This window comes from Brassica rapa, chromosome A07, assembly GCF_000309985.2.
Source record: "Brassica rapa cultivar Chiifu-401-42 chromosome A07, CAAS_Brap_v3.01, whole genome shotgun sequence".
NCBI lineage: Eukaryota > Viridiplantae > Streptophyta > Magnoliopsida > Brassicales > Brassicaceae > Brassica > Brassica rapa.
In genome coordinates, this window is record NC_024801.2 from 14,602,899 (window position 1) to 14,616,546 (window position 13,648).

Consider the following 13,648-nt stretch of genomic DNA (forward strand, 5'->3'; position numbering starts at 1 on the left):
AACAGTTTGGCCATGGCGCATGTCGTATGAGCTTGGTGGTGATCGACGACGTGAGATCACTGATCCGATCGACATCAGAGCGCGATCCTTATTGTTTGTAATCCTTCTTCTCTATCAATAAAGTGTTCTTTGGATCTCTACTCTATCAACGGTATAGCCACTAGTGTTGTTGACCTTAGCCCCGGTTTACCAAAAGAAGAGGAGAGGTTCAGTGTATATATAGTGTGCTTGGTTATCAAAGCTACTCTTCTCGATGTTGTCTTCCTTAAGAAAGAATCATAGAAAAAAAAACCTTAAATAATGTGACAATGATGCGTACTGCGTGGTTATGTTTTGTAATTGTTGTGCGTTCCGCATCGAATCAAAAAGTACGACTCCTATTGTTTATGAAGTTAAACTTTCCGAAAATATTAAAAGGCTAAAAATATTACAATAAATGTCCAAAACGTAAATCTCGATTTGCATAAAATTTAGTGAAAACCGTAACGGCTGATCACGGGGTCTTTGCACTAATTTCAGCAAACTTCTTCTTTATTAAAAGAGAAATACCATTTTTATCTAATACAAAATAATCATACTAGAAGTTTAGGTCTATATATTCAAATAATTTTTTTATTGTTTACATTAGTTTATTTAATGTATAACATTTCTAAATAATTATAAGGATATTAATAACAAATCCATTTTAGCTATAAATTTAAATTTTAGTTTTAGGAATAACAAAATCTGTTGAGAAAAAATCTAACAAAATCTTTTTTAAAATTTAAATATTCTTTCAATTAATGCACTGATTAATTTCGAAATTAGTAGTATAATATTATTATAAATTAATTTTAATTAAATTTTTATTATAAACAAAATAATGAATTTTTTTGCTAATTTTATAAATTTTATAAGTATATTTGACATCTTCTCTATTAAAAGAGAAGTACCATTTTTATCTACTACAAAATAGTCATACTAGAAGTCTAGGTCCATATATTCAAATTTTGTTTTTTACTGTTTACATTAGTTTATTTAATGTATAACATTTCTAAATAATTATAAAGATATTAATAACAAATCCATTTTAATTATAAATTTAAATTTTAGTTTTAGGAATAACAAAATCTGTTGAGAAAAAAATCTAACAAAATATTTTTAAAAATTTAAATATTCTTTCAATTAATGCACTGATTAATTTCGAAATTAGTAGTATAATATTATTATAAATTAATTTTAATTAAATTTTTATTATAAACAAAATAATGATTTTTTTTGCTAATTTTATAAATTTTATAAGTATATTTTATATTATATTAAAATAGAAGTAATTAATGAATTACATATTAAAATTATGTTTTTTGCAAACATATTAAAATTATGTTGAATTGGTAAATCAATATATTTTGAAAAAAAACTTTCAGTAAGATAAATAAATAAAATATTATTCATCGTTTAAAGTGACTAAGATATCATTCACTTTTTAAAATGATTAATATTCATATATTATGTAATAATTTTTACAAAAAATAAAATTGTTAACATATGTTAAATTTTAATTTAGGACTATATATCATCTATTTAGTTATTTTTAAAATGACAGCAATATATTATCATAAATTATTATATATAAAATAATATAAAATTTTTTATTTATAAATAAAATGTTACTCTGCACGGGTGTGCGGGTTAAAATCTAGTTTTATCATTAATTCAAATGCTGGAAATAAAGCAGAGCATTTTATTTTTGAGAGAATCATGTGCCCAACCAATGGACTGACTGACTGACTGATTACGATAAAGCTCTAGATTTTCATTCGTTATGGGTTTCACTTGTACATTAGATTTTTTGCTTACCCGTTAAGGGACGCACATAACCAATCCAATGAGAATAAGGTATAAATTCATTATCTTAAAAGTATCTTATCTTTTGTTTTGTATTAATTAATCAATCCTGGCATCTTCTTACACGTGATTTGCTAGCTAAATTTTGTTCCGTAAGCTTTTTCTTATCTGAAGCTCTTTTAGAGCTTTTGCCCAATTCCTTTATAGCTTAAGCTTTCCAGAAAGATTCCATACAAAGTTTTTTTTATAAAGAAAAACCCAATGTGGCAAAATGAAGTTATAATAATAGTAACCAAATTAATATGAGGAGTATGCCAAGACACATTACACACCTCTTTGGAAAGCTAAATAATAAATGTTCCAAAATTTATTACTTGCAGAATGTAATATCTATGTGTGAATATCTTATTTCTAAACATTTTCAACTATCCCACTATATAAAAGCAACTAATTTCAAGCATTCTTAGGCATGCCACATATGATAAAATATTTAGAACCAATCATTTAGTCATGTCATTATGAATTTCTTAATGACAAATTGCTGGGCCTCACAAAACCTTCACACCAATTCAATGTATCATTCCAGCCAATAGCATATCATATTCCTCCTTCTTCGTTAACCCTAACCTCCACAATTCTTATAAGCTTAAAATAGTTAAGGCAAATTACACTACACCATTAAATAATTCATACCACCATCTTTCAAAATTCCGGCTAGATAGATACACTTTCTCCACTGTTCAGAGCCATTAACACCTTAATCAGATCAAAAACCCCAACCTAACGACTCTCTTCAACTTCCCCATCTCCATCTATATAACCCTTTAGCCACTTACGAAGCTCAAGTATTCTCCAAAGTTATATGAAAATACCTACCGCAGCTATGGCTGGACAAACTCCAACTCAACTGCACGAAATCCAGTCGAGGCGTGTTGAAGAAGAGTTAGAGTTTGTATTATGATCAGAGTACGCAAATTTCTGTCTAGATCGGCCATTTAGATCCCTGCAACTGAATCGCCACTGCCGAAGAGACGACGTAGCAGAAGATGAAAGATGTTTTTTCGTTCGAGAACTTTCGTATTGAATCTCTTCATAAACTCTTGGTAAGCTTATGTTAAGTTTAATGTTCTAAATCTGATCTGATTTGATTCGATATTATACATCGACGAAATTAAGCTTTTAAATTTAGTCATGATAATTGATACTGTTATGAAAAATTCCTTTGAGATTAGGAAGCATAAGTATATTGAAGCTCCAGACTGGTAATGATTTGTTTTTAAAAAAAAATTATTGCTCGAATGTATGGTTTGTCTATGCTCTTTCTTGATTAATAGTGTTTGTATGATTTTTTGCAGAAATGACAAAGCAAATCTGCTCAAATATTAGCCACAGACCTGAAAGTTTTTGCGGCTTTCAACTAACTTTACAAAGAGATCACTCAGCTTCTGACTCTAGAGAATTTTAGGTAAATTTTCTGTTCACTTTATATAACTGAATTTTCTGGAAAGCATACACTTTGGTGTTTAAGAGTGTGTGTGTTTGTGTGTGTGTGTGTGTGTTTGATATCTCCACAAGGAAAACGAGAAATTGTTAAAATATGTTGATACAAAATCAGCCAGAAATATAATGTATACTGTGTTGCAGAAGCTGATCGAGGGAAATCCTTTGTTTGATGTGAAGCTTCCCTTTCCCAGTTTCAAGGCTTCCCAGCTCAGAACTTTGATCAATCAAAGGTGAATTTCCTATATATTTCTTCAAACAGAAGGGTCAAGTTTTCAATGTTATTTTGTGCGGAATATTACATCTCGAATTGGCAGAACCAGCTATGTCAACGAGGCCAGATCTAGAGTTCAACACATCAACCAAATTGACAAAATTATCCATCTCTTCTTTGATGTATGCCATCAAAATTTAATCTAATCTTTAACTCGAGTCCTGAAATGGCTTTTTGTTGCAGGTTGTACAAAGTCTTGAACATTCTTGAGTTCAATAGCACGAGGCAAAATATGCCAATAATAGTGCATGATAAAGATGGAAAACTCTGACTACTTTTTGAAAAACCAAATAAGTAAGTGTAACTGGTGATTTCATATAACAAAGTATACATATCTTCCTTTTCAAATTATTTTATGCCACTTCCTTTTCAAAAAATTTGGAGAATGCATGCTTGATCATTAGTATATTATATACATATGGGATTGGTCATATAATACACTGAAAACGTAGCTCCAATTGCTGATTTTTCATGGGATGTTAACGCAACGATATTGCTATCTTTATTACAAACTCATGTTGGATGTGATCTTGACTTCAGGAATCTTTTATTTTCCTAGATTGATAATTCTAGAAGCAGAAGCATGTAATACAAAGTTTGGATATTTATAGTTAATTAACTAACTTGTCATGATCTGTGTTTGTACCAGGTCAAAGTTGGGTGCACAAGGCAGGAAGCAACTGTGCTTAATAATGATTTACTATACACATGCTTTACTATATTTACTCTGAAATTCTATCTGAATAAAATATTTTCATATCTTTTTTTTCATTTTTTCATTAAAACATATATATTTCATTTTATCATTAAAATAAATATTTGGATAATTAAGTAATTTCAAATTTATTTAAAATAAATTTATATTTCATTTTTATTTTAAACAAAACTTTTAAATATTTAGTTAATGTCGTATTTATTTTAAAATTAAATTTATATTTCATTTTAACTAAAACAAAATTTTAAAATATCTAACTAATTTTGTTATGGGCAATTCTCTCAAATAGACCTTTTTTTATTTTGAAAATTTTAATATTTTTTAGTTTTTAAAATTTGAAATCATACTCCCAAAACCCTACCCCTTAACTCTAAACCCTAAATCATAAACCCTAAGCCCTAAATTATAAATCCTAAACCCAAAAATACACCCCTAATAAAACTTTTTTGGTCATTTTGATATTTGAGGTCTATATTTGTTATAAAAACTTTTTTAGGTCTATCCTAGGATATTTCTCTTTTGTAATTACAACTAAAGACATGTATAGTTTTGTATTAATCTGTGATTTAATTTAATATAATATAATACTTTTTAAAAAAAATTGATCCTTCAGCAGTAAAATTTTTCAATTTAGAATATTGTATATCACATGATTTAAAATATGCTTTCACTCAAAATTTAAAACAAATAAAATAAATTATTGTAAATGAACTATAAAATTATTGTGTTTTAAAATGTTTTATAAACAATTAGTAATATTGTAAATGTAGTGAAATTTTTTGTAAATTAACAAATTTGAATCATGTAATCCGCGCGTAGCGCGGAAAACGAATCTAGTACATTTTAAAAATGGATTGGTTATGTATATTACATAATGATAGCTATTTTTGTTTAAAGGCGCATTTATCTCTTTATTTCTGTCACATCATTAGCAAAGCAAAGGGCGTTTTAAGCTTTTGTCGTCAAAAAATCTCAATATAATGTATATTGATATTTCAGAAAATATCGATATATAGTTAAATACCATGTCCCGTTTCACTTTAATCATTCTAATCACACGTCGTTGTTAAAAGCTTAATAGATAGTAGCATATATTACCAAATGGCGTCGATGTGTTCACTTCATCGCTTGCTAGACTTATCAAACAACTATGAATACTTCCATAGTTGTTCCTTGACCGTTAAAATCTCATTTTCATCGTTATAAAAATACTTTTTATCGAAAACAAAGAAAATGAAAAGTCCTAACAGATATCATATAATATATCCAAAAACACCCGACCGATCAAGTGTCATTGATCAGTGGTCTATTATTATTGTATGTTCACTGTTTGAAAAAATTGTCGAACTGGGATCAAATTGTAAATTTGCAAGACAAAAATAAGTTTGGAGTTTTGCAAAATAGTAAATAGAAAACGCCATTTCTATGCATCTCCGGTATTTGTCCACCGCCAAATTAGTAGCCATTCTCTATTTGATTATTTATTGCTATGCCATGTATACATTCATATCAAAATATACAGGTTACTTACGTTTACGATCGTGTTTTATGCTTACAAGGAAACAAAAAAAAAAGATAGATCATTGAATATCTAGCCTCATGTACCGTCTTACGGTAATCAATGAAACCAGTGTGTGAAACTTGGACTGCGTACAGTGCACTCATACATCAGCGACCTGGAATTACTTTTTACCTTTACATAACAACCACTTTCTCAAAGTATTAATTGCTGAAGAAATTACATAAGAAATTTTCATTTGTTCGCATAAAATTCTTACACGGACGTCATAGCAACCGTGATATATGGTGTTAAGAAATACTGTAATACTGTAATACACATTACATTACATGCATATATACATAACTTGAGATTTGGCAATCAAATAATACGTAACAAAGGGCCACGATGACGCTCGCGAATTTAATTAAAACGGGGACCGATTCTAATTAATTTGACCGGTTGTACATTAATCTTGACATGCATTTATTTTACGTGTGATGTTGACCTTTGCTCATTCCAGTACTACATTTATATATTTTTTATGGAACACATATATATGTATTAGTGTTTTTGATATTTCTTCTTTAAATCAGTTTAGCCTCGTGATCCGTTGAGATTATTGACATACATGTAAGTTTAACTATAGACATGTTCCAGAAATATCAGTTAAATTGACTTATTTATCTAACCAAGGCTAAAGCCAATATTCTGGAAAACGGTATACCTAAAATTATAAATGTAAACTTCATATAAAAAGTATATGAATAAAGTTACGAAAGTTCAAACCAGAGATTATATGAAACGAATATTATCTTTTGTTGAAATTAAACACTTGTTAATTGATAAATAATTAAATACATATAGGTAGACAGTGTAGGCAGTACGTATCTCTACTTATCAGTTAACGTTACAGCTGTTTTAAATTTATGTATGTGTTTGCTGCATCACTTAAGTCAGCCTACATGCATATGATGATCTGACGTACGATGACAATAGAAAGATTAAGCCTAATGGAAAAAATAATAATAAACGGTCATATAAAAGTAAATCCAAGTCAGCGAGAGACCTGCTAAACTTCGAACTTTATCTGAATGTCTTATAGCAAAGATACTATTCTCCCATCTGAGCATGTTTGTTCACTATTAATTAACTGACTAACAATCCAATATATATAATTTTATTGACACACATCACATGATCCATGAATCATCTCACGTCACATTTTCTTAGAACATCGCACAATCATAACAAATACATTTATTCTATAGTGTTTTGTGATCCAGCAAAGATTTGTATGGAAGAAAAGTATCCAGCTTCATATGCTATATTTTGTAACGTTCTTTGGGGAAAATAAATTAAAATAATGATTACCATATAGGGGTCCATGTTTGATTATTAGCGTAAAACGACAGAAACGACGTCGGCATGAACAGCGAAAATAGTTTTAATTTTTGTTATCACATTCCGTGCAAATTACATAGGATTAACTTAAGTGCGAAATCAAGAATCCCATAAATAAATAAAAAGATATACACTTTCATATCGCTCACTATCACATTGCCTTTTCAACAAAGTCTCTCTCTCTCTCTCTCTTTTTATGACGACGATGCATGAGCTTAACTAACACTCATGACGACACTCGCCGCCGTTCTCCTCCGTTATCTCTTCGTGTTTACAGTCCTTCTTCTCTGTGACCGATCTCTCGCTCTCAACACAGACGGAGTTCTTCTCCTCTCTTTCCGTTACTCAATCCTCGACGATCCTCTCTCCGTTTTACGGAGCTGGAGACTCGAAGACGAGACTCCTTGCTCTTGGCGTGGCGTCACGTGCGACGTGTCCTCCCGGCACGTGACCGTTCTTTCACTCCCTAGCTCCAAGCTCGCCGGCACTCTCCCATCCAACTTGGGCTCTCTCCCTTCGCTTCAAAGACTCGATCTTTCCAACAATTCCATCAATGGCTCCTTCCCCGCTTCGCTTCTCAACGCGACGGAGCTTCGGTTTCTTGATCTGTCGCGTAACCACATCTCCGGCGAGTTACCGGCGAGTTTCGGCGCGTCTTCGAAACTCAACGTGCTGAATCTCTCAGAAAACGCTCTCGTCGGAGAATTACCGGCGACGCTAGGCTGGTACCGGAACTTGACGGTGATCTCTCTGAAAAACAACTATCTCTCCGGCGAGGTTCCGGGAGGTTTTAAGTCGACGGAGTATCTCGATCTGTCGTCGAACCTAATCCGAGGCTCCTTGCCGTTACATTTCGGAGGTAACCGCTTACGTTACTTCAACGCTTCGTTCAACAGAATCTCCGGCGAGATTCCGTCTGGTTTCGCCGACGAAATTCCGGAGAACGCCACCGTTGATCTCTCTTTCAACCAGCTCACGGGTCAAATCCCGGGTTTCCGGGTTCTCGCAAACCAAGAATCCGACTCTTTCTCGGGTAACCCGGATCTCTGCGGACCCGACCCAGCGAAACACCCTTGCCGTGACCGTGAAGCAACCTCTCCACCTCCTTCGCTAACACCAAACTCTCCTCCAGCATTAGCCGCTATACCAAATACCCTAGAGTTAACCAATCACCCAATTAGTTCCAAATCCGGTTCGAAATCAAAATCAGCTCTTAAACCGGTGATTATCGTAGGCATCGTTGTCGGTGACATCGCCGGTTTAGCGATCCTCGGGATTGTGGTTTTCTACATTTACCAGTCTAGGAAACGGAAGACCGTAACCGCTACGTCGAAATGGTCCACGTCAGCAACAGATTCCAATGTCTTGTCTAAATGGTACTGCCTACGTAAAACCGTTAACGTTGACGGTGACTGCGAAGAAGAAGAGGAGGAATCCGAGACATCGGGATCCGAATCCGATGAGGAGAATCGGGTCGGGCGAAATAGACGGTCCGGGTTGGATGATCAAGACAAGAAAGGTACGTTAGTGAACCTCGACTCAGAGAAAGAGCTTGAGATCGAGACGCTTCTCAAAGCTTCAGCTTATATTTTGGGAGCCACCGGTTCGGGCATAATGTATAAAGCGGTTCTTCAAGACAGTACGGCTGTGGCGGTTCGACGTATTGCTGAGTGCGGTTTAGACCGGTTTAGAGATTTTGAGACTCAGGTTCGAGCCCTGGCTAAGCTGGTACATCCTAACCTGGTTCGAATTCGAGGTTTCTATTGGGGATCAGACGAGAAGCTTGTTATTTACGATTTTGTCCCTAACGGCAGCCTCGCTAACGCCCGTTACAGTAAGTCTCATTTTCCCGTTCTCTCTGATTTAACGCTTACGTTAGTAGAGTTGAATGTTCGTAAACTAACATGTGCGTGAGAGTAAAAACTGTCGGTTTCGGAGTCAGAGAGTTGGTTCCAACTAAAACATGTATGTCAGTTAATGCTCGGAGGAGAGTCAACGTCAATTATCAAAACTGATTTTTAAAATATTTTTTGTTACTATCTCAAATGCAAGATAATGACAGTTCTGTGTCTGTGAAATCTTACTGTTGAGTAACTTGAGTCCATATATAGTGATTTTGTTGTTTTGTATTGGTATATGCAATCATGCAAGTGCTTTTGCTCTACTTTTGTCTCTTTGTTTAGATAAGAATCAGTAAGGGCCTCGCTAACTTGCGCATGTACGTGTTTCGTCTAATATTTGGCTTGTGTCTTTTTTTCTTATAATGGCAGGGAAAGTGGGCTCCTCGTCTTGTCATTTACCTTGGGAAGCTCGGCTCAAGATAGCGAAAGGTGTAGCTCGCGGGCTAACGTACATACACGACAAGAAGCACGTGCATGGCAACCTCAAGCCAAGTAATATCCTTTTGGGTCTAGATATGGAGCCGAAAGTTGCAGATTTTGGACTTGAAAAGCTTTTAATTGGAGACATGAGTTACCGAACCGGTGGTTCGGCTCCAATATTCGGAAGCAAGAGATCAACGTCATCTCATGACTTTGGGCCGAGTCCGAGCCCAAGCCCAAGCTCAGTTGGATTACCTTACAACGCTCCGGAATCTCTCAGGAGCATAAAACCAAATCCAAAGTGGGACGTGTATTCTTTTGGAGTTATCCTTCTCGAGTTGCTAACGGGGAAGATCGTGGTGGTTGATGAGCTTGGACAGGTTAATGGGCTTGTGATCGATGACGGTGACCGGGCGGTGAGAATGGCGGATGCGGCTATACGAGCTGAGTTAGAAGGCAAAGAAGAAGCTGTGTTGGCATGTTTGAAAATGGGCCTAGCTTGTGCTTCTCCTATACCACAGAGAAGGCCTAATATCAAAGAGGCCTTACAAGTTCTAGAGAAATTCCCTTTTCATTTTAGTTCACAATAATGATAATAATTACTACCAAGAAAGATTTAATAGCTTGACTGTGTGTACTTAGAGTTAGATCATCTGATTATTGAGTTTATTTTTGGTTTTATGAGTTAGCGACAATAATTTATCTGGGCCGAATAAGAAATTACGTATTGGGCTTTTATGAAGTAACCAAATAAATAGACCCATTAAAAGCACCCGGATCCGAAATATTAGGAGCGGGTAAAGATTCGGGTTTAGCAATTTGAATTGAAAACTCCGCTCTCGTCCCTCTAAATTTGAAAAGAGGCGTAAGAGAGTTGGATCTGAGCTGAGGTAAAGACGAAGATGGCGACGAAGATTGGGATGATGGATTCAGCATATTTCGTAGGGAGATCGGAGATTCTAGCGTGGATTAACTCCACTCTGCAACTAAATCTCTCCAAAGTCGAAGAGGTATTAATCGTCAATTTTCTCATCGATCGTTGAGGAACCTAGTTTTGGATTCAGATCTTAGGCTATCATCTTCTACTAGCGTTGATGATTCTTTGTTAGGGTTATAGTTCTGGAATTGAATACGGATGTATAGGCTTGTTCAGGAGCAGTTCACTGCCAGCTCATGGATTCGGTGCACCCTGGAGCTGTGCCGATGCACAAGGTTAATTTTGATGCTAAGAGTGAATACGAGATGATTCAGAACTACAAGGTTCTTCAGGACGTGTTTAACAAACTCAAGATCACTAAGGTTCGCTTTCTTGATTATTTAGGGATAATAGAGCTTTTAATCGAATCTGGTGAATTATGGCTGTGTAGCACATAGAAGTGAGCAAGCTAGTTAAGGGTAGACCATTGGATAACTTGGAGTTCATGCAATGGTTGAAGAAGTACTGTGATTCTGTTAATGGTGGCCACCTTCACAAGTTAGTTTTTTTCATAACTATCATAGTCTTTATGAATGTTGATTCTGATGCATATATGCGTTTTCTGAAACTGGTGTCTTGTATTTGTTTTTCATTGCTAGTTATCACGCACTGGAGAGAAGAGAAGCTTGTAAAGGAGGAAAAGAAGCAACCAAGAGAGCTGCAGCTACACAACAATCAGCCAAGAGTTCTTCTTCTTCTTCTTCAGTTGCACCTAGACCTTCATCTTCGAATGGAACCCGTAGACATGATCCACCATCCTCCAACACTGGGAGTCACCACTCTTCGAAAGCACCCTCCTCTAAACAATCTAAACCGGTGTCTCCTGCTTATGATGAAAAGGTATGTGTCTCCCTCTCTCTCTCTCTCTCTCTCTCAACTCAATCAAAGTCTTTTGCAAACCTCACTAACTCGCTTTGGTTATCTCACAGATCACAGAACTGAAACTCTACATCGACAGTTTGGAAAAAGAAAGAGACTTCTACTTCTCTAAACTAAGAGATGTTGAGATTCTCTGTCAGAACCCTGACTCTGAAAACTTACCTGTATGCAAAAAAGATTCCTAATCCCTCGTTTTGTTTTAATAAATCTATTCAAATGTCTCGCAGTTTTATATAATCATTTTTTTTTTTTTTGCAGCTTGTTGGTTCCATTAAAAGGATACTCTACGCAGCAGATGGAGAAGACGTTGGAGCAGCAGCAGAAACACAGAACTTAAGCCCTATTGATGAAGGATCAGAAGAGAGAAGGAGCAGTGGAATAGAGTCGCAGAAGAGGAAACTCATAGCGAACCTCGACGTGGATGCTGCAGCGATTACAACTCTCTCTCCAAGGCAACGCCTCTCTGATTCTTCTGATGTCAAATGCACTGGATCATCTCCTCTTTTAACATGCTGAATCAGAAAGAAAAAAAACAAAAACGATGAATGTCTCCGAGAATTGGTTCTATGTTTGAAAAATCCCCATCACTTGTTATATAGACCTATTATTATTACCCTCTTACAAATATCATTTGTGTGATGTTTTGTGATACTTTTGTTATAATATGTTTTGGTTCCTAGCTACAGTTTGATACATCCTATCGATTAATAACTGGTGCATGATGATTCCGACATTAGAGCCGTCATACTAATATGTGATAATCGTAGAAGCCAAAAGGTGTTCCTAGGACTAAGGCTAAACCAATCAATCTTTGGAAAATTAAAGAAAAAAAAAAGACGTATGTAAGAACCGGACGTTTCGCCAATCTAACGATAATTAATCTACTCTTTTGAAAACTTTCTTTCATTAATTTATTTTCCTGTTTCTTACAAGTTATTTTTTTTCCCTAAGCCATCTTAGAATTGAACTCTTACCTCGGTTATGAACCAAAAGGCCATGCAGGTATGTATGTTTATTCTGTATATATGTTTTTTTGAGTAGTATATAGAATGTAATTTTTTTTAGTTATAAATAATTTTAAAGGAAATGGACAACAAGAAAAGACAAGAGGATGGATCAAATGTAGTGGTGGTTGAGACAACGGAGCAACGTTCTTCAGCGGGCAAAGGCCCAGAGCAGAGGAAAATAGAGGTGGTTCACCAGTCTCACCCCAAAACTAGTGGCGGCGTTCTTGTCGGAGCCGCCGCCGCAGTTGAATCCACCCTTGAATCTGCCAAACAAGTCATCTCTAAAAAATAAAACCCAAAACTTTTATCTCTGTTTTCAAAATAATTGTATAAATTTCATATACTATTTTGTAATCCCATGATAATCAAAACTTCTATTATCCCTTGTTTACACCCATTTGATTTTATTCCTTCTTATCTATAGCAAGTTTCTATTTAATATTTTAATAACTTAGGGCACACGAAACTCTGACATATCATTCACACAATATCTTTACTTGGTTCATTCCATCCATATATTGTCATTAAATGGTTTCTATGCGATAGTTTCAACTTTCACATTTGTATATTGCTATTAAATAAATTTCAAACTGACAAAAAAACTTTTAAACTTTTAAAAAAGTTAAAGTTGAATAAAGTAGCTCCAAATCTTTATTCTTATGGAATAACTCGACATGGCAGAGCCTTATTCCCTTCCTTTTGTTGTGCTCTTGTTCTTGTATATTGTATTGTATGAAAAGGGTTGTGTTCTTCACCACCAACAACACAACTATCCCAAAATTCCCACCCTAGGTCGACTTATTAAAGATATTTTTAAAGAGATAGTAAAGATAAATTGATGATGGTGGGTCTTGATGCTGCTAGCAAAATCATGTATTCAAAATGTTAGTATCTATATATGTATGAAGTTCAGACAAATATCCAATGAGTTATTCACATGTGGTGCTTAAAAGCTAAAAACATATTTATTGTCTTTGCCAAGACATAGACAATAATTTAAGTCATGGGAAGTTGTTACATGCTAACATACATATATGTATCAGATTTCTTATCACCTTCAAGGATAAAAACAAGACATACTTGAACCACCCTCTGTCTGGTCTCAAAACCCTTTCATTTCAAATCAAAATTTCACCAAAAGATTAATTTTAAAGAATCAATTATGGAAAAAAACCAACCACTCTTCTTCTCTCTGCTTGGGTCCGTCTCTCAAAAGGTACAGTTGAGGTTTTCTTTCACATGTTCTA

General features: G+C 34.6%; 3 protein-coding genes and 1 long non-coding RNA gene across 4 annotated transcripts; all 4 read left to right on the forward strand.

Annotated features, from left to right (window-relative positions):
* Positions 1 to 1,193: 1,193 nt before the first annotated feature.
* LOC103829519 lies at positions 1,194 to 4,563 on the forward strand. The gene is made up of 3 exons (XR_001955305.2): positions 1,194 to 3,292; positions 3,472 to 3,560; positions 3,785 to 4,563. It is a non-coding gene; the product is annotated as an uncharacterized LOC103829519 (long non-coding RNA).
* Positions 4,564 to 7,294: 2,731 nt separating this feature from the next.
* On the forward strand, positions 7,295 to 10,273 carry LOC103829520 (probable LRR receptor-like serine/threonine-protein kinase At4g37250). The gene is made up of 2 exons (XM_009105188.3): positions 7,295 to 9,052; positions 9,489 to 10,273. The coding sequence occupies exons 1-2, from the start codon at positions 7,447 to 7,449 to the stop codon at positions 10,127 to 10,129; spliced, it is 2,247 nt and encodes a 748-aa protein (XP_009103436.1). The 5' UTR covers positions 7,295 to 7,446; the 3' UTR covers positions 10,130 to 10,273.
* Positions 10,274 to 10,301: 28 nt separating this feature from the next.
* Positions 10,302 to 12,102, forward strand: LOC103829522 (microtubule-associated protein RP/EB family member 1C). The gene is made up of 6 exons (XM_009105189.3): positions 10,302 to 10,549; positions 10,683 to 10,838; positions 10,907 to 11,013; positions 11,115 to 11,355; positions 11,445 to 11,558; positions 11,653 to 12,102. Exons 1-6 carry the CDS (start codon positions 10,442 to 10,444, stop codon positions 11,908 to 11,910), a joined length of 984 nt encoding a protein of 327 aa, XP_009103437.1. The 5' UTR covers positions 10,302 to 10,441; the 3' UTR covers positions 11,911 to 12,102.
* A 219-nt stretch (positions 12,103 to 12,321) lies between these two features.
* Positions 12,322 to 12,787, forward strand: LOC108869141. The gene is made up of 2 exons (XM_018653201.2): positions 12,322 to 12,396; positions 12,478 to 12,787. The coding sequence occupies exons 1-2, from the start codon at positions 12,376 to 12,378 to the stop codon at positions 12,691 to 12,693; spliced, it is 237 nt and encodes a 78-aa protein (XP_018508717.1). The 5' UTR covers positions 12,322 to 12,375; the 3' UTR covers positions 12,694 to 12,787.
* The last annotated feature ends 861 nt before the right edge of the window (positions 12,788 to 13,648 follow it).

Excerpts from the sequence above, each read along its gene's own strand:
- LOC103829520 (XM_009105188.3), top strand. The coding sequence starts at position 7,447 with ATGACGACACTCGCCGCCGTTCTCCTCCGTTATCTCTTCGTGTTTACA. Across the intron at positions 9,053-9,488 it reads CCTCGCTAACGCCCGTTACA|GGAAAGTGGGCTCCTCGTCT; the intron begins GTAAGTCTCATT and ends TTATAATGGCAG.
- LOC103829522 (XM_009105189.3), top strand. The coding sequence starts at position 10,442 with ATGGCGACGAAGATTGGGATGATGGATTCAGCATATTTCGTAGGGAGA. Across the intron at positions 10,550-10,682 it reads ATCTCTCCAAAGTCGAAGAG|GCTTGTTCAGGAGCAGTTCA; the intron begins GTATTAATCGTC and ends ACGGATGTATAG. Across the intron at positions 10,839-10,906 it reads ACAAACTCAAGATCACTAAG|CACATAGAAGTGAGCAAGCT; the intron begins GTTCGCTTTCTT and ends ATGGCTGTGTAG.
- LOC108869141 (XM_018653201.2), top strand. The coding sequence starts at position 12,376 with ATGAACCAAAAGGCCATGCAG. Across the intron at positions 12,397-12,477 it reads TGAACCAAAAGGCCATGCAG|GAAATGGACAACAAGAAAAG; the intron begins GTATGTATGTTT and ends ATAATTTTAAAG.